Below are 20,221 nucleotides of genomic sequence, written 5' to 3' on the forward strand. Positions count from 1 at the left end.
AACATCCGCTTCCGAAGAATTCTAGAAAGTTCGAGACTCGACTCGCCCCCCCGTCTGTCCGAGCGTTCCTCCATAAGAGCGGAGACGAAACTTCGAGTGCTACAAGTAGCGTCTGTCTTCTTCCACTCACCAGGTGAGTGCTGTTGCACTGGTAAGTACATTATGGCTGCTATGTTATTATTATTATCATCATCATCATCATCATCATCATCTACTTATGGAAGAAGAGCCATTGGTTTGTCTTGTGATAAGTCGGATGTTACGATGTATTTCGTTTGCTGGTACATTTATACCCATGAACGTTGTAAAACATAAGAACATATCTAGAAGTTTTATCTATGAAATAGTGTGAATTCATATATTTTTTTAACATGGTGAAGTTTTTTTATAGTATAAATTGGACGCCTTTGAAATGTGTGTGTGTGTGTGTGTGTGTGTGTATATATATATATATATATATATATATATGGAGGTGTGTGTGTGTGTGTGTGTTTACGTTTAGTAGGTAAACAGACAAGGAGTTAAAAAAAAAAGTATTTATTTTCCTTTAGTGTATTTCTTAAAGGCAAATTGGGAATTACATACCTGTGTGGAAATCCCGTTTTTTCTTCTTCCTGTAACAAGTCTCTTCAGTCTGTAGTCTTTAGGGATTTTTCACAAATCTCCTGGCCGTATACACTCAGAGGCCACATTATTAGGTGCACCTTGTTCATACTGGTGGACCCCCCTTTTGCCTTCATAATTGGAACTGCCTTAATTCTTCATGACGTAGACTCAACAAGATGCTAGAAACATTCCTCAGGGCCCCTTCACACATAGTGCGAATTTGGTCAAAGTGTGCACTAACAGCTGTTAGTTTATCTAGCTGGCTGTAGCAACGTTCATCGTAGCTTACAAAATAGTTGGTTCTTTTGTGTTTGATAACCCACATTAATTCATACTTTTGCCCACATTTATTTTATATGTATTTGTTAATACTGTTACTGTGGGCTTAACTACGCTATTATACTTTATACACTAATTACTGTTTTTGTTTATTGTATTAGCTTGCTGGGTACGGTTGGCTTATTAATGGCTAATTTAGCTCTTCTACTACAACGAGCTTATTTTCGCTATTTACAATTTTATTTTACATGGTATAGATTTTTAATAATTAATCAGTTTGTGTTTCTTTAAAGATATCAACATATAGTACCTAAGTTCTTAGGTTTCCATTTGATAGCATAATGATTATACTTTTTATTTTCCTATAGTATGCTAGCAGAGTTACTATAGATAGATACCAGTACACTCATAGCTTCTGCTTTTATAATAAAATACCAGATTTATAGCTTAGTCTACTAACGATATTTAATTTTACTACTAGTCTACATACTAAATTATCTATACTACAATCTTCTCGTGTGATGTCTTATCCTTCTTATGTCTTATTATTTATTATATATATACCTTTTTTCTTGAGCCGCTTGGGTGGGTAGGTAGTTCCCATGTTATAAAAAAGCTTTTTAACCTACCATCCCTGGTTCTCAAGACCAGGCACCCAAGTGGCTCTACTCTACTCTTTTCTACTCTCCTATTTTACTCTTCCTTTTTAGATATACCTTTATATACTAGCATAGTTCCACCTTAGAATTGCAATATAATATATAAGATATACCTTACTGAATTTTCATGAAGCAGGAATCATATGCAAAACGTAAATTCGTAGCTGCCCCGAACACCTCGTACACCTGCTGCTACAACTATTTGTGCACACCAGCGGCTGAAAGACAGAGTATATGCTGTGCAAGCCCATGGAACCCTCTCGCGTCAGGTGTTGGCTAAATTTCAGCTGACACACACGAACATCTAATACCGCTCGTGTGGCACTTAGAAAATGTGTGGCTATTCGTACTGTCATCACAACAATAGTCAGCAGACAATCATTGTCGAGCTGGATGTGAAATTTGTCTAAGTGCCCCCACAAGTGTGGCTTTTCAAAACAGCAACACACATGTGGGGTGTCAGAATGTCAGCTCCCCCCGCACACACGTGGTGTGCGTTGCGCTCCCCCATCTGTAAATATGTGGTGGCGGGGGGGGGGGGGGGGGCTTACATGAGCTGCTGACATATGGCTGTATATTGACAGGCTGCCCCAGGTGACAACAATGACTGTGATCTGATGGCACTGTCAGATCACAGTCATTGTTGTCAGCTATCATAACACGCAGTGGGCTATCTGACTGTCACGTCACCCATGTGAGCTCTGTTCCACATGGACACACCCGCGGGGCTGGCTGGACACACCGGACCAGTAGATGTGGACATGATAACGGCGTAATGCTTCATTTATGTCATTTCATGACTATACATCTGTGACCATGGGTCATCTACAGTGGAACAGACAGATCATACTTGATAAGGGGTATTTTTTTTTTTAATGGTGTGTAGTTTTATTTTTTTTAAATACATCCATCTCTTTTTTTTCTCATTTTCTCACACTGTTTACAGGCCAGCGACGGTAGCTCAGTGGTAAAGTTTCGGGCTGGTAATCAGTGAAGTGCAGGTACGAATCCCATGGGTGGCATGTATTTTTGTTCTTGTTTACCACAGCAGTGGTGCAATGTGGTTCCACAGGTAACAGCTGGTTTTTATTTTTTATTTATTCCACAGCAGCAGCGCGGTGGGGTTACACATGCTCCAGTTGCTCGCACTATTCGTGCATGAGCGTGCACGACACCTTCACAGCAGGATCGTACATGTCTGCCCATCAGCACAATGGTTTTGTGGTTCACTAATTCAAGCTGTTTAGTCATAATTCGATTGGCTTGAACTTCAGCAAGTCATCTTCACCACATCTAGATGCCTAAATGCATTGAGTTGCTGCCATGTGATTGGCTGATTAGCTATTTGTGTTGACAAGCATTTAAACAGCTGTACCTAAGTAGCCGGTGAGTGTATACTTACCTATGAACCAACGTAGAGAGCGCACTATTATTGTTATTGCCTTATTTTGCTGAGATTTCCAGTTGGCCATAAACATTTGGGTGGTTGTGTTGTAACCTGCACAGTGTTCAGAAAGCCAGCATTAAAAATAAATTAGTGTAAAGCAAACTGTACAGACTAAGTTATAAAGAATAAATGCCCTTACAAAATAAGTAACCCACAGATTTAACCTCTCCTGAAGTGACAAACAGTCTTAGAATATCATCATGCTGTCCTTAAGGGGCTTTGGGCTTCCACAGCTTTGTGTGCTTCAATGCTCCTGAATTCCACAAGTTCAACATCACTGTCATTATACATCCGATAGCCATCATCATATTTGTGTTTCTTGATTCTTTCATTTGTTCCACTATGCAATAAGCTGGTAAGCACAGAGATTTCTGACACTTATGCTTATGGATTCGATCCTGTTGAAATTGTAAACCAACTACCACTTCTGCTCCAAGCCTCCATGGTCACACTTTTCCAAATGGGATAAACTTGCACAGTTTGTCATCGATAAATGTAAAAATAATACATAGTGGCTGGGTGCAGCAAAGCCAAAATATTCACCGTTTGGCTGTCTGCCAGATGTTGGCGATGCATTTTGGGTCAACTTTTGCCTCTTTGCAATGGGGAGAATTCCACAATACTGTTTACAAATGCGTTGGATTGAACTACTGAATTGATTTTTACATTCACGCATTCAATATTGATGGACTATGGTGTGCTGAAATGCACATTTAAAAGCAAAATACAAAACAACCTTTTTAATTAGGATCAAGTGAGCACTTACTCCACAGAAAACTGGACTCATCAACATTTTGTCTTTTCCTCACTTGGTCCCAGATGGACCATGAAGCAGAATATCTCTGCAAGTTGGGTCAAACCTGTCCCACCCTATTCAAACAAACCAGACTTTGCAGGTGTAATGCCCTGGGGCGTGATCCAGACTCCATAGTGTGAGTTCACCGAAAACAAACAATGTCATTGCTGCCAATTATACTGCTTTTATATGACCCACTGTTTTGGGCATTGCAGTGCCCTCTGTCATGAACTTGTGTCCTATTCTTGATTTCTTTTTCACTTCTATACAATTATGATACTTGTCTACAGATCAAAGCTGTCGGGGTGTGTTACATAGCCTGTTGTTGTAGGTGGATTCACCCCTTAAGGCAGTGGAACTGAAGCTGCAAACTCTACAGATGTCAGAATTCTTTGAAAGTTTACAGATGAGAAAGGAACTAAAGGAAATTTTCTCAGAATTCCAATATCTATCTCGTCTTTTTTCATTAGCCCACCTGACAAAGTGTAAATTAATCTGTTTGTTTACATGATTTCTGCAAAATTATGGGGTGGATTGCAATTACATTTTGTGAGGAGACATAATCATCCTCTGGTCGATTGATTCAGTTTATTTTGTAAAATCAATAAAAACACAGAAAGGTGAATATATCAATGATATACAACAAAGCATAAACACGTATTTCTGTTGCAGTTCTTGTGAGGCTTACAGTTGACACTCGATCTCGTTTACACTGGGATACCAGTAAAATAAGTACAAATTGATCAGAGAACAATAAGATCTCAATAAATTAAAATAACTAGCAACTGTATCCCTGTAGAAGTGTAGACGATAGCAAATTTAGCACAGAGATTTGGATTGGAAAATAATGGAGTAGAATGTATAATAACACTCACTGCTTCCTTGGTGTTTACATAGATCCAGGAATGACAGTCCAGAGTGGGGTATACCATATGCTGTAAATCCATAAAAGGGCAGGGTTCTGACCGCTGTCCTCTGTCACCAGGTGTCATCATGTTGTGGGTTAAGGGCTGTGCTCTCTGAATGCCTTCATGGTTTTTCACGTGCCTCTAATCTTCTTTCTCAGTGTTGTTGGTCAACATCAATTTCAGATTTGTCATGTTGGCTCCCATTGTCCTTAAATTACTTCATTAAGACGCAGTGTTCTGTTTATTGTTTTAGGTTTTAAGGTGCCACCATGGTTCGTGAAACTGGTTACTATGACCTCTTGGGTGTCAGCCCTAAAGCCTCACTGGATCAAATTAAAAAGGCCTACAGAAAACTTGCACTGAAATATCATCCTGACAAGAATCCCAGCGAAGGAGAGAAGGTACATGCAGAAAAGATTAGGTGAACCTGGAACACTTCATAGGCCGTTGAAACTAATTTTAAACACTGTGCCTTGTAAGCTTCAACTGTAACGTAACACCAAGTGCTTTTTGAAATAGCCACAGGCTTTTTGAAATAGCCACAGTTGTGAAAATAGTCCTGACCTCATGTTGAATGTGCTCAGGATATTCTGTCAAGAAGTTATGAAAATAATGTTGAAAATGCAAAATAACTGTCACTATTCTGGTTAGTTGATGCAGTGCAACCAGAAACTATTCATAGTGCTTCACTTTTTCTACATTTTGTTATGTTATAGCCTTATTCCAAAATTGATTAAATTACCCCCCCCACCCCAAAATTCTCCACACAATGCTTCATATTGACAATGTGAAAAGGTTTTTGAAATTTTTGCATACTTATTAAAAATAAAAAAACTGAGATCACACGTACATATATTCACATTCTTTGCCGTGAAGCTAAAAATTGAGCTCAGGTGCATCCTGTTTCCACTGATCATCCTTGAGATGTTTATACACCATAATTGGAGTCCACCTGGGGTAAAGTCAGTTGATTGGACATGATTTGGAAAGGCACACACCTGTCTACATACAGGTAAACCCTGTTACCTCGAGTATGTGTAACTTGCGCTTCAACTTAAATCGCGGTCCATTTGTGGACCCCAAAAATTTAGACTACTGTATAATTGATTTTAAGTTTGAGCGTTCAACCTCATTAACTCACAGTTTAAGATAACTCGTGGTCCAATTTTGTGGACTTCTGCTTGCACGAGTTAACGTGGTTCAACTGTATAAAGTCTCACAGTTGACAGTGCATGTCAGAGCACAAACCAAGCATGAAGCCAAAGGAATTGTCTGTAGACCTCTGAGACCTGAGATGAAGTGGAGCAGAGAAGGATTTTCTTTCACCAAAATGTCAAATCTAGGCTTGCATCTCAGATGTACCTTCTGGCAAATTTTAGCTGAGCTTTCAGGTCTTTCTTTGAAGAAAACACTCCTCTGTACCACTTCATCATGAAGCTGTATAACTGGTGATACAAAATGCAAAACATGGGCTGTGCACAGTTTCTCCAGTCGCAGCCACAGAAGCGTATAACATCCTCTGAGTTGTCTGGGTGTCTTGATGGCTTTCCTCACTCTTCTCCTTCTTGCACAGTCACTCAGTTTTTTAGAATTGTCTACTAAATACAGATTTACCACAGATTGCCATACTGTTTGTATTCTTTTGTCACTGATGTAAATAAAGTCTAAGAGATATTCAGTGACTTGGAAATGTTCATGTATCCATCCCCTGACTTGTCTGAAGAAAACTGGCAATAAAACTCATTATTTACAGGTATTATACCAAAGGGACCCATTGCTTATGCAAAGCAATCTTGGCTTTTATATTTTAAAAATTAATTTATATGAAGCTGTAGAGATTTGCTTTGAGTTTAAGGAAGATAATTAAAAAAAATTATATTGAGAAGCCTGATTTACTTTTTATATTTGAAGTGGCATAAACAAATTAAAATGTGTGATATACCAAGGGGCCCTAAACTTTTAGAGGGCACTACGTATAATCACAAACATTAAGAAGCAACTTGACGTTAAAAGCTATGTAATTAGTTGGTGATTAATCCCAAGTTATAATGCATCCAGAAAGTATTCACAGCACTTCATTCTTTCCAAATTTTTTGTTACAGCCTTATTCCAGAATTGGTTAAATTAAGAGAAAAAAAAAAAAAAAAAACCCCTCAAAATTCTATTCCCAGCACCCATAATGACAACATGATTTTTTTTTCTTCAAATTTATAAAAAAAAAAACAAACAAAAAAAAACAACTAAGAAATCACATGTACATCAGTATTTAGGTGCATCCTGTTTCCACTGATCACTGAGCTGTTTCTACAGCTTAATTGGAATCCATCTGGGGTAAATTCACTTTATTAGGCATTATTTGGAAAAGCACATACCTGTCTACACACAAGGTCTCATCGTTACATCCAGCAATGACGTAATAAATTCATCGGCTTTTGTTTGTCTATCTGTTAGCAGGATTATGTCAAACCTACTGCACTGATTCTGACAAAATTTTCAACACAGATACATATTAGGCCATGGAAGAATCCATGAAATTTTGGAGGCGATCCAGATTCTGAATCAAGATTTCACTTTGTAACTACTTGATGGATTCTTATCAAATTTGCACCACCAATAGATATTAGGGCATGGAAGACTCCACTGAATTTTGGAGGTGATCCGGATTGGTGGACATCAAATCTCTTTTTGGCAATGCATGTCAGAGCACAAACCAAGCATGAAGTTAAAGGAATTGTCTATAGACCTCTGAGACAGGTTTGTGTGGAGGCACAAATCTGGGGAAGGGAACAGAAACATTTCAGCTGCTTGGAAGGTCCCAATGAGCACAGTAAATGTACATTTCTGTAAATGGAAGTTCAGATCCATCAGGACTCTGCCTAGAGCTGGCTGCCTGTCTAAACTGAGCGATGGGGGAGAAGGGCCTTAGTCAGGGAGGTGACCAAAAACTGATGGTCAGTCTGTCAGAGCTCCAGCATTCCTCTGTGGAGAGAGGAGAATCTTCCAGAAGGACAACCATTCTTTGCAGCAATCTACCAGTTAGGCCTGGATGGTAGAGTGGCCATACGGAAGCCACTCCTTAATAAAAGGCAGCCCACCTGGAGTTTGCCAAAAGGCAGCTGAAGGACTCTCATACCATGAGAAACAATATTCTCTTGTCTAATGAGACAAAGTTTGAACTCATTGGCGTGAATGCCAGGCGTCATGTTTGGATAAAAAGCCAGGCACTATTCCTACAATGAAGCATGGTGGTGGCAGCATCATGCGGTGGGGATGTTTTTCAGGGGAGGGAACAGGAGAATAGTCAGGATTGAGGGAAAGATGAATGCAGCAATGTACAGAGACATCCTGGAGGAAAACCTGCTCCAGAGTGCTTTTGACTTCAGACTGGGGCGACGGTTCATCTTTCAGCAGAACAATGACCTTAAGCACACAGCGACAATATCAAAGGACAACTCTGTGAATGTCCTTGAGTGGCCCAGCCAAAGCCCAGATCTGAATCCGATCGAATATCTCTGGAGAGATCTGAAAATGACTGTGCACCGATGCTCCCCATCCAACCTGATGGAGCTTGAATGGGCAAAACTGCCCAAAGATAGGTCTGCCAAGCTGTGGCATCATATTCAAGAATACCTGAGGCTGTAATTGCTGCCAAAGGTGCATCAATAAAATATTGAGCAAAGAGAGCGATTACTTATATACATGTGATTCCTTAGTTTTTTGTTTTTTAAATAAATTTGCAAACAAAAAAAAAAACTTTGTCCATGTTGTCATTATAGGGTGCTGTGAGCAGAAATTTGAGGGGAAAATATGAATTTACTCCATTTTGGAATAAGGCTGTAACATAACAAAATGTGGAAATGGTGAAGCGCTGTGAATACTTTCCGGATGCCCCGTGACGGTAGACAGTCATGCAATTAATGTTTTTTTGTTATTGACCCTAGTCCTCCCAGCTGTAAAAGGGTACTGGCCAAGGCTGGTATAGTAAACTGCAATGGACTGCCATCCTGTTCAAGGGGAGTTCCAGACATTCATCTGCTTGACACTATGGATAAGCATTGGCCCCAACATCAGGGCCTATACAGGATTGATCTCAACCACTTGTTTTAATTGTTGGAAAGTGAGCATTGACAAAGAATCTGCCATCCCTTTGGCAAATTTAAGAACTAAAATGTCAGATAATGAAATTTCACCATCAAGAGTGCAGAGTTCTGATCCTCTGATGACCCCAGAATTATATATATATAAAAGTTAAAAATTTGACTTGCATTTTTGTCCCTTGTTAGTTTCAACATTATTATCCAAAAATAGAAAATAATTTGAAGGAGAGTTTGGGCATGGTGGTCAGCAGACATTTTTCCAAAACATAAGGTTCCTAGAGCAAAACCATGTTAACCCCCAAAACGTGAATCAGCTGTAAATCATGAATTATCCGCAAACCATGAATTGCAAAATGTGAATACTGAAAAAATACCTCCGAAACGTGAATTGGGTTCACGTTTCGTAAACCGTGAATATCCCACAAAACGTGATTGCAGGTCTCACAAAACATAAATATAATTCATGATATATATTTTCTTTTGGTTTAAGTAGTTTATGGGTCAATTACTTCAGGAAATCTTGATCATATATTGTCGCCACAATGATACATACGCCAATGTTCAATGGCACCAGCACATAAGGTCGCCGGCACATATTGTCCCAAGCAACAATATATACCGACAATCAAGGCACATATCGTAGCCAGTCTTCAGAGCAAGAAGTAAAATGTGATGTTTAACTATTTTTTTTTTTTTCTGTCTCGCACGCACACTCGCTCTCATTACGTCTGCCAAGGACATAAAATCATTGGCATTTATCTGTATTCCCCCCAATAAATAAATAATGCTGGTGACAATATGTGCCACAATGTGTCCATGAACATTGGCATATATCGTCGTAGTGACAGTATGCCCTACGACAATATGTGTTGTAACATCGGGGGCGAGAAGCGGGATAGTTAGCTGATGATAGCACACTTTGATCGTACACAAAGTGTGGATTTTCCCCTAAGGTGTTCCTGGAGGAATGCGAAATGTAAGTCCACAAATCGTAAATATGTGCAAATAGTAAGACAAATCATGCAAAAAAATTCATGTTTTGCAAGGTGTGCATTCACAATTCGTGAGATTTTTTTCAGTACAGTAAAACTTGAATATAATGGATTCAGGTGGACCAGCGAATTTTGTCTGTGATAATCAAAATCCATTATATGTATAAAACAGACAAAATCTTTTTTTTCTAAGTCCACTGCAGAGTGGTACCTTAAAATCCTACAGCCTGACGTCTGTTTCTGCAACTCTGTGGCCATGCAATTACATTGACGTGCGCGTGACCCTTTAAAGTTCTCTGTTGTATCTTCATGCAATTTTCCGCAGTAACAGTGTCTTTCTGGGTCAACTTATTCCTCAACAAGCGCCACTTCTTTCATCAACATCCAAACTGACACAATACGTTCAGTTGCTCTCCATGAATTGCAGGTCATTTGAGCATCTTTCCCAGTCCATGTTGTGAATTGGTCATATTTGTGGACCTTTCTGCCAGATGTATTTGATCCATGGTCGAAATGTAATTGTCATGTGCACTGCAAAAAATATTCAAATATGATGGGAAAAGGAGTGAAACCGTAAGAAGTGACAAATCACAGCCTTTTGCTGTCTCCAATTTAGCAGGTGCACGTCAGGCTGCAGGGAGGTGAGGGTTCGCAGCCACAAACTGATCTAAAGTGGTCCTTTTTGGTTTGTCACACCTAGGGCTGTGTGTGAAACTTAACACCATATTACAGTACAGGCAACAAGCAGCATTTTGTTAATAATCACCAGCCATACATTACGGTCTGCCTCGTTTAGGTGCCGGATCTGAGCACGGTTTGAGAGAGAGAGAGAAAAAAAAAAGGGGGCACTCTTTTAATCAAGGAAATACAGTACCCACTTTCTTCAAATCGGCGACTGTCAGTGCTGGACTTCATTTTGTACCTCTGTTACTGTGCACATCCAGACTGCTCTGTCCGGTATGTGTGACGGGTTTTTAATGGAAATGCATTGTGGTCAGGACATTTTTGTCCAATGTTAGTGAAAATCTCTTATACAAAATTTGATACATACGGTGTTTGTTATATAGAAAACCATTCAAAAGCATTGGGACTTTTTGCTTTTGTCCAGTGAGTGTGCATATCCAGTTTATACCATGATGGTTTAAGCGAGTTTTGCGGATGATTCATGATTTGCAGATTTCAGTTTTGGGGGTCACCAAAGGACATCTGGCCAAATCAACAGGCAGATCCACATTGAATGTCATGTGGTAACCCACAGCAAAAAGAAAAAAAAAAAAAAAGCTGAAGGAACTTTTGATCAAGACTTAAAGAAATGTGATTTCAATTTACACTTGTTTTATTATTTAACAGTTCAAGCTTATTTCTCAAGCATATGACGTGCTGTCAGATCCAAAGAAGAGAGACCTGTATGACGAAGGAGGGGAACAAGCGATTAAAGAGGGCGGAATGGGTGGAGGATCTTCCCCAATGGACATTTTCAACATGTTCTTTGGAGGCGCAGGAAGGATGCAGAGAGAGAGGAGAGGTGGAGAATATATGACAAATTTCTGAAGTGTATACACATTTGAATACCTTGATTATATTGTTGATTATACTATTGATTTTGTAGGGAAGAATCTTGTCCATCAGCTCAGTGTTGCCCTGGAAGAACTGTACAATGGTGCTACTAGAAAGCTTGCTCTCCAGAAGAATGTTATTTGTGAAAAATGCAATGGTAGGAAGTTTTTCTTGAAATAAAAAGTCTAGTCATAGTAGTGTTTGAGAGAATTAAGATTCCTTTTTCTTTTCCCCTTGGTTACAGGATATGGTGGTAAGAAAGGTACCCTGGAGAAGTGCTCTGGCTGTAAAGGAAGAGGAGTCCAGATCAAGGTGCAACAGATTGGACCAGGCATGATCCAGCAGATCCAAAGTATTTGTCCAGAATGTCAGGGACAGGGTGAGAAATTCAACTCAAAAGACCGCTGTAAGAACTGCAATGGGCACAAAGTGGAACGCAAGAAGAAAATTCTTGAAGTTAACATTGACAAAGGTGAATCTGCTGAGTCACATTATTAAGTGTAATCATTAGAAACAGTTTTGCAGAGGGAAATAAAGTACTCATCAAAAAATATATATTTCATTCAGGTATGAAAGATGGTCAGAATATTACATTCCATGGAGAAGGTGACCAGGAACCGGGCCTGGAGCCAGGTGATGTAATTATTGTGCTGGATCAGAAGGAGCATGACGTTTTCATGAGAAAAGATGAGAATTTGATAATCAAGATGAACATTAACCTCGCTGAGGCCTTGTGTGGTTTTAAGAAGACCATCTGCACACTGGACAACAGAATGCTCATCATCAGCTCACAGCCAGGTGTGTTCTGCAGGGGCGCAGTAGTGGAATATACGGTTTGAATTTAGACATCTTTAATGATTTGTCCTTGTCAACAGGTGAGGTTATCAAGCACAACGACTGGAAATGTGTTCAAAATGAAGGAATGCCACTTTACAGGAACCCATTTGAAAAAGGGCAACTTCTTGTTCAGTTCCAGGTAATTTCATTCAACTTCACGTCAGTGTCTCTAATGTCCTATAGGACATATATTTAAGTGCAGTGTATCCCGTAGGTTGAATTTCCAGAAAAGCACTGGCTTCCAGAGCACCTGATGTACCAACTAGAAAGACTTCTTCCTCCCAGGCAGGATGTGATGATTACAGACGACATGGAGGAGGTGGATCTCTGTGAAGTGGAGGAGCAGTCACAACAGACACGTTACAGCCGTGAAGCATATGAGGAAGACAACGAGGGACCCAGGACGGGGGTTCAGTGTCAGACACAATGAATGCAATCTGATAGACGTTGTACACTTGGGATGGGTTTTTTTTTTTTCTTTTTCCCCCCATCAATCCGTCAACTTCAGTGTTTCTCCACAGTTACTCCTGTGTTCATTTTTTCAACCTGGTTTAAATGAATGATAAACAGTTTCTGTTCCAAATAAAACTTGATTTGTGACGATTTTCTTTATTAAGTATATTTTACATTACAAAATTTTCACTAGAAAGTAAGACATCTTTTATAGTTGGTATCATGTACTTTATGTATCTTAAGATATTTTATAACTTGCCATTATTTAATCATAATCAATGAAAAATGGTGTATTAATGATTTCATTGGAGGCATTGTTGGAAATCCCTTCAATGTTGCTTCCTCCTGAAGGAGCAACCTGTGAATAAAAAGTGAAACTGGATTAGATTTCCACTTATAAATTAGGGTAAATATTTACAGGTAAAGTTTGACACTGTTCTTATTCTGCAGTAGATGTCCTACCTTCTGTCAATCTGGCCTTCCCTCCTTTCGGCTGACATAACACAGTGGAACATCCCACGCACAGTACCACTGTCTGCGCATGGCTGAACACAGTGGTGATCTTATAGCAGCCTGGAAAGAGAATCACTGTAAATACTACTGATACACAATGCTCTGAATCAATGTGCCTGTAAATACTTCCAAGAAAGCATGACTGAATTAGGTCATGTTAGTCTTGTTCATGCTGCCCAAGAGGAATTAAATCAGCTTTTTCAACAAACCTGGGCATTTCACATCCATGAAGTACGAGTTTGGACTCTGAACAAGTCGTTTCTTTTTATGTTTTCTTCTCTCATGGTCAACTGACGGGTGGAGAAGATCTTTGGCCAACTAGAAGGAAGGAGAAACAATCAGGTTAAAGTCACAGCGTGACTTTTTTTTTTCCTCACTGATAAAAAGATAAAATAGTAATATAGTACGTACAAAATGCGTATGAGTGTAGCAAATCATTTCTGACTTAGCTGTCAGAACTGAGCAGTAATTTCATATATTCATACCTTTACGTTCAAAATCGGAGTGAAGATACTGCAGAACGCTCGGTAGTTTGTTAAAGAAAATATTTTCTTAACATGTTTTCAACTAAAAAAAAATCTGACTACTTCATAACATTATAGCCCAATCAACCATATAAAAAAATCAAAAATTTTTTTGTAAAACTGTAGGATAGTTAACGCAAAAAATGAGTTTTTAAAGGTAAAGGGTAGTTGGTTGAGATATTTATTTTAATGTTGTGCCACTTGTAAAATATTTGACACTAAAAAGTTTATTTCAGCTGTGTCTATTTTATGAAAAAAGTTTTATTCATGCCTGTTGCCTAACATTTTTTTTTTTTTTTTGCAGTATACAAACACATCTACTTACAGTTGTGGACATATGTTTACATACACCTCAGTTATAAACTTTAAACTGAATTCTACTGCGCACATTTCATAAACCAATATGTACATTACATCAATGTTTATTTCCATATAGTTCATTTAAAAACTAGTTTATTCACATTTTTCTTCACTGTCAAGTTTTCAGTGGGTCAGCAGTTTGCATACACCAAGATAAAAGCCTCTTGAAACAACATCCAGAAGATTCCAAGAAATGAATGGAACTGCATTTAAACACTTTTGAATGACAGACATAATTAGGACTTAATGGCATCCTCTGGCTGCACTTTGAGGGCCCAACTGCCTTCTTGTGATTAAGAGCAGGAAAGAAAGTCAAGGCATCTGGAGCAAAATACTGGCTCTCCACAATTCTGGTTCTTCCTGAGGAGCCTCTTAAGAGTCAATATACCGAGACCAACTGTATAGCCACACAACTAGATGCATGGGACCATACCATAAAGAAACAACAAAGCACTGAATCATCCCTTGACTCTGCGCTTCCGTGACATCGCCACCATCACCCAACTGGTCAACCTGCAGCGAGTCTACCATAGAGACAAAACAACAAATGTAACATTTCTGCAGCTTTCCTTGTTCTACCTTGTTTATCTGGTTCTATGGTGTACAACCCCAATTCCAATGAAGTTGGGACATTGTGTAAAATGTAAATAAAAACATAATACAATGATTTGCAAATCCTCTTTGACCTATATTCAACTGACTACACCACAAAGACAAGATATTTAATATTCAAATTGATTATTGTTTTTGTGCAAATATTTGCTTATTTTGAAATGGAAGCCTGCAAATGTTTCAAAAAAGCTGGGACAGTGGTATGTTCACCACTGTGTTACATCACCTTCTAACAACACTCAATAAGCGTTTGGGAACTGAGGACACTAATTGTTGAAGCTTTGTAGGTGGAATTCTTTCCCATTCTTGCTTGATGTACAACTTCAGTTGTTCAACAGTCCGGGGTCTCCGTTGTCGTATTTTGCGCTTCATAAGGCGACACACATTTTCAATGGATGATAGGTCTGGACTGCAGGCAGGCCAGTCTAGTACCCACACGCTTTTGCTACGAAGCCACGCTGTTGTGACACGTGCAGAATGTGGCTTGGCATTGTCTTGCTGAAATAAGCAGGGACGTCCCTGAAAAAGACGTTGCTTGGATGGCAGCATGTGTTGCTCCAAAACATGGATGTACCTTTCAGCATTGATGTACCATTACAGATGTGTAAGTTGCCCATGCCATGGGCACTAACACACCCCCATACCATCACAGATGCTGGCTTTTGAACTTTGCACTGGTAACAATCTGGATGGTCTTTTTCCTCTTTTGTCCGGAGGACATGATGTCCATGATTTCCAAAAACAATTTGAAATGTGGACTCATCAGACCACACCACACTTTTCCACTTTGCATCTGTCCATTTCAAATGAGCTCAGGCCCAGAGAAGGCGGCGGTGTTTCTGGATGTTGTTCATGTCTGGCTTTTGCTTTGCATGGTAGAGTTTTAACTTGCACTTGTAGATGTAGTGATGAACTATGTTAACTGACAATGGTTTTCTGAAGTGTTCCTGAGCCCACGTGGTAAGATCCTTTACACAATGATGTCGGTTTTTAATGCAGTGCCGCCTGAGGGATCAAAGGTCATGGGCATTCAAGGTTGATTTTCGGTCTTGCCGCTTACATGTAGAAAGTTCTCCAGATTCTCTGATTCTTGCGATTATGTTATGGACTGTAGATGATGGAATCCCTAAATTCCTTGCAATTGAATGTTGAGAAACATTATTCAATCAATCAATCAACATTTATTTATAAAGCGCTTTACAGCACCATCTGGTGTCCAAAGTGCTTAACATTAAAAATACAAATTCACAAAACTAAAACACATTTAAAATAAAATTTTAAAACAGCACATGAAAAAACAGAACATGTCATCTCCCCACTATTCTTAAACTGTTGGATTATTCCCCCCATCTTTGCTTGTGAATGGCTGAGACTTTTGGGGATGCTCCTTTGACACTCACAATTAGTGTCCACAGTTCCCAAATGCTTACTGAGTGTTGTTAGAAGGAAAGGTGATGTAACAAACGTGTTGCAGGCATCCATTTCAAAATGAGCAAATATTTGCACAAAAACGGCAACGGCGCATCTCAGGGTTGCTCCGTGGCCTTCACCAACTTGCCTCAATTCGGATAACGGACTTCTTCAAACTTAGTGCAAATAAACAATGTCAAATGTGTATGTGTTGCCTTTAATTCTGATGTGTGCCATTATTATGGTAAACAATAATTGTGGACTAATTGCTGTCTGAGATAACTGGAGTGTAAACGTAATTTCTCCACTGTGAGATCAATAAAGTATATCTAAACAATAAGGTTTATCAATGTGAACATTAAATATCTTATATTTGTGGTGTATTCAATTCATTATAGGTTGAAGAGCATTTGCAAATCATTGTATTCTGTTTTTATTTACATTTTACACAACGTCCCAAATTCATTGGAATTGGGGTTGTATGTGAGCCTCTGTGCTGCCGTGGACTTGCTTTATAGGTGTGCGTGTTAAAAGGCATCTTTGCATTAGTAGTTTATACGTAGATTGTATTTTTTGTTTCTTTTTCTAAAGACACTGTTAATACTGGTAAACACTAGTGATAGGTTGAAATATTAATGTAAGAAATGTATATAAATATTTATTTTTCTCCTCTTTACTTGCAAAGTTTTGCAATACAATCAGATATAAATTAACTGATTTTTGAATAGTTCTTGCTCCAAATATACCAGACTGATGCATGGATTTACAAAATTTTGCATGTACAGATGGACTTTTAAGCACTGCATGGTTGTAACTCAATGAATGCTATGAAGTTTATACTGCGTAATGGTTTGTGACTTCAGCTCAGAGTTGTCCATAGGCATTCTGCCCCTAAATTAGGGAGGGGTGTTATTTCAAATTTTTTTTGAAATCTATACATTTTTGCATGGAATATGGAAATATACATGGAATAAACCATAACAGTATAATTTTTGGGTTCCAAAAACATATATGGATGGAGCGTTTGAAAATTTCAAGTAACGCGTGTCTTATACGTACGCAGTTGACGTAGAAAACCATTCTGTTGCTTATAATTAGTTCATTGTGGCCATGTCATTCTTTATGTGATGATTATACTCAACTGATGTTCCTGAAATAAAAACTACATAGATTTTGTTTGTTACAATTGATCGTAATATATGTACTGAAATTAGGTTTTTTTGTCAACTGCTCTTAAAAAACACCAGATAGGCTTATTGTTACTATAGAAGTTGAATATAAAGTTGGGGTCAAGCAACATTTGGAGCCAAATTTCAAGTCTCTAGGTGCAGCGGTTCTCAAGATATGACATTTTCGTCGATATTTTTGGTGATTTTTGAAACCGATATCTTCACTGGCTCCGTCCATATGGGTTTTTGGAACCAAATGACCCAAAATGTATCCTGCTATGGTTTATTCCTTGTATATTTTCATATTCCATGCAAACATTTATAGATTTCCAATTTTTTTTAAATAACACCCCTCCCTACCTAAATTGTCAATTCAAGGTAAGAAAATATACTTTTTTCAAATGCATTTGTAGTAAGTACTATTAATTTATTTTCATGATTTTGCTAATAGGATACATTTATGTACGGCTGACTAGTTTGCGTTGGCTGATGTTGGCGGCACATTTACAATACCATTGGGGTACAGGGACTCAGCGCTCTACTAATATCGTCCTCTACCACTGAACATTTACATCGAGGGAGCCCAAATAACCGCCCGGGGAATTAAAGTTTTGTTCTTAAGGTTGGAGTTCAACAGAACCTCATCATCACAAGAACTTGAAGGAGTTTGAGCATCAGACAGAATTGTGACATCAACACTCCCATCACCATGACCTCAAACACAGATGAAAACTGACATTAAAAACTACACAAATCTTTACAGTTGATCAGCAGGCGTTTTATTAATGTCAATTTTGAAAATATAGCAGTCATATGTTTCTGATTACTGAGCAACAACTGCAAGACAAAAAAAAAATCCATATGGAATACGTAAACTGTTCTTTAAATTAGTCAAACTGCTGTAAAATTCTTGTTTGTTAACACAATACCATAAAACGCGCGTCGTGACAAACACACGTACAGAGTGTATTTAGTTCAGAAATTATACTGAGACAGCCATTGTTGGTTTTCAGGAAGTAGTCGGCACCGCTGTGGCACAGCTACGTTAGCTAAAGCACCATGTGCCTGCATGTGCTACGTATCAAAAACACAAGCGGAGAGCGAGACTGCGGCTGCTTTATATACCGAGCTGCACAGTAACGACACGGGACAATACAATAGATCATCTCAAATAACACAAACAACTATGTTAAACTTTGTCACTTACAGGCATTCTGGCCGCGCTGGGTTTCCCCGTGAATACGTGTAATGATTGAACAGAAACCGTGTAGTTACAGGAGCCGTGTTACCACAGTGACCAGTGGGGGCTGCTAGTGGATATGGAAAAAAATTGTTTTTACTTTTTCACATTTATTTGTAAACTATGCATACCCAGGGCTTTTTAAATCATTCGCGGCATTTTACACACATATGCACAGCGACATGGATACGGCGCATCTGGAAAGTATTCACAGCGCTTCACTTTTTCCACATTTTGTACAGCCTTATTTCAAAATGGAGTAAAGTAATTTTTTCTCAAAATTCTACTCGCAACACCACATATTGACAACATGAAGAAACCTTTTTTAAATGTATGCAAATTTATTAAAAATAAAAAACTAAGAAATCACATGTATTCACATCCTTTGCTCAATATTTGTTGATGCACCTTTAGCAGCAATTACAGCCTCAAGTTTTCTTGAATATGATGCCACAAGCTTAGCGCACCTATCTTTGGCAGTTTTACCCATTCCACTTTGCAGCACCTGTCAAGATCCATCAGGTTGGATGGGGAGCGTCAGGGCACAGACATTTTCAGATCTCTCCAGAGATGTTCAATCAGATTCAGGTCTATGGGCTCTTGTTGGGTCACTCAAGGACATTCACAGAGTTTTCCTGAAGTCACTTCTTTGATATCGTCGCTGTGTGCTTAGGTCATTATCCTGCTGAAAGATGAACCGCCGACCCAGTCTGAGGTCAAGAGCGCTCTGGAGCAGGTTTTTATCCAGGATCTCTCTGTACGTTGCTGCATTCATCTTTACCCTTCAATCCTGACTAGTCTCCCAGTTCCTGCAGCTGAAAAACATCCCCACAGCATCGATGCTGCCACCACCATGCTTCACTGTAGGGATGGTGCCTGGTTTCCTCCAAACATGATGCCTGGCCTTCACACCAAAGAGTTAAATCTTTGCGTCATCAGACCAGAGAATTTTGTTTCTCTCTACAGGTGCCTTTTGACAAACTCCAGGTGGGCTGCCATGTGTCTTTTACTAAGGAGTAGCTTCCATATGGCCACTGTCCCATACAAGCCTGATTGGTGGATTGCTGCAGAGATGGCTGTCCTTCTGGAAGGTTCTCCTCTCTTCACAGAGGAATGCTGGAGCAGTAAAGAATGACCATCAGGTTCTTGGCCACCTCCCTGACTAAGGCCCTTCTCCCCCCATCGCTCAGTTTAGAAAGGCAGCTAGCTCTAGGAAGTGCCCTGGTGGATCTGAACCATTTACAGATGATGGAGGCCACTGTGCTCACTGGAACCTTCAAAGCAGCAGTAATGTTTCAGTATGCTTCCCCAGATTTTTGCCTCAAGACAATCCTGTCTCGGATGTCTGCAGACAATTCCTTTGACTTCATGCTTGGTTTGTGCTCTGACATGCCTGTTAACTGTGAGACCTTATATGTAGATAGGTGTGTGCCTTTCCACATCATGTCCAATCAACTGAGTTTACCCCGGGTGGACTCTATTTAAGCTGTAGAAACATCTCAAGGAGGATCAGTGGAAACAGGATGCACCTGAGCTTAATTTTGAGCTTCATGGCAAAGGCTGTGTATACTTATGTACATGTGATTTCTTAGTTTTTTGTTGCTGTTGTTTTTCTTAAATAAATTAGCAACAATCAACCCAAAACTTTTTCACATGCCCGCCTCCCCTCCGTCTCGTGGTCTCCCTGGTGTCTCCGCGGGTCTGGAGTTGGGCCACAGTGCCCGGTGGGGCCGGTGTATGTGGCCCGCTCCCTGCACCGTGC

At 39.3% G+C, this 20,221-nt stretch overlaps 2 protein-coding genes across 5 annotated transcripts; one reads left to right on the top strand and one right to left on the bottom strand.

The window, feature by feature from the left end:
* On the top strand, nt 1-12,919 carry dnaja (DnaJ heat shock protein family (Hsp40) member A). 3 transcript variants are annotated; one of them, XM_034176457.1, is made up of 8 exons: nt 1-151; nt 4,949-5,096; nt 11,135-11,309; nt 11,394-11,498; nt 11,586-11,813; nt 11,909-12,139; nt 12,217-12,317; nt 12,393-12,919. In XM_034176457.1, the coding sequence occupies exons 2-8, from the start codon at nt 4,965-4,967 to the stop codon at nt 12,606-12,608; spliced, it is 1,188 nt and encodes a 395-aa protein (XP_034032348.1). In that variant the 5' UTR covers nt 1-151; nt 4,949-4,964; the 3' UTR covers nt 12,609-12,919. The 3 variants fall into 3 exon arrangements, with proteins under 3 accessions (XP_034032348.1, XP_034032350.1, XP_034032349.1); XM_034176459.1 differs by having other exon boundaries at nt 27-133; XM_034176458.1 differs by lacking the exon at nt 1-151 and adding an exon at nt 2,491-2,545.
* Nucleotides 12,776-18,545, bottom strand: rps27l (ribosomal protein S27 like). 2 transcript variants are annotated; one of them, XM_034176461.1, is made up of 4 exons: nt 18,427-18,545; nt 13,354-13,462; nt 13,094-13,204; nt 12,776-12,989 (listed from the first exon to the last, which is right to left on the bottom strand). In XM_034176461.1, exons 1-4 carry the CDS (start codon nt 18,430-18,432, stop codon nt 12,961-12,963), a joined length of 255 nt encoding a protein of 84 aa, XP_034032352.1. In that variant the 5' UTR covers nt 18,433-18,545; the 3' UTR covers nt 12,776-12,960. The 2 variants fall into 2 exon arrangements, with proteins under 2 accessions (XP_034032352.1, XP_034032353.1); XM_034176462.1 differs by lacking the exon at nt 18,427-18,545 and adding an exon at nt 14,462-14,480.
* Nucleotides 18,546-20,221: the final 1,676 nt, after the last annotated feature.

The sequence above is a fragment of the Thalassophryne amazonica genome, chromosome 8 (genome assembly GCF_902500255.1).
Source record: "Thalassophryne amazonica chromosome 8, fThaAma1.1, whole genome shotgun sequence".
Lineage (NCBI taxonomy): Eukaryota > Metazoa > Chordata > Actinopteri > Batrachoidiformes > Batrachoididae > Thalassophryne > Thalassophryne amazonica.

Excerpts from the sequence above, each read along its gene's own strand:
- dnaja (XM_034176457.1), top strand. The coding sequence starts at position 4,965 with ATGGTTCGTGAAACTGGTTACTATGACCTCTTGGGTGTCAGCCCTAAA. Across the intron at positions 5,097-11,134 it reads ATCCCAGCGAAGGAGAGAAG|TTCAAGCTTATTTCTCAAGC; the intron begins GTACATGCAGAA and ends ATTATTTAACAG. Across the intron at positions 11,814-11,908 it reads TGAAGTTAACATTGACAAAG|GTATGAAAGATGGTCAGAAT; the intron begins GTGAATCTGCTG and ends TATTTCATTCAG.
- rps27l (XM_034176461.1), bottom strand. Across the intron at positions 13,205-13,353 it reads CATGGATGTGAAATGCCCAG|GCTGCTATAAGATCACCACT; the intron begins GTTTGTTGAAAA and ends TTCTCTTTCCAG. Across the intron at positions 12,990-13,093 it reads GAAGGCCAGATTGACAGAAG|GTTGCTCCTTCAGGAGGAAG; the intron begins GTAGGACATCTA and ends TTTTATTCACAG.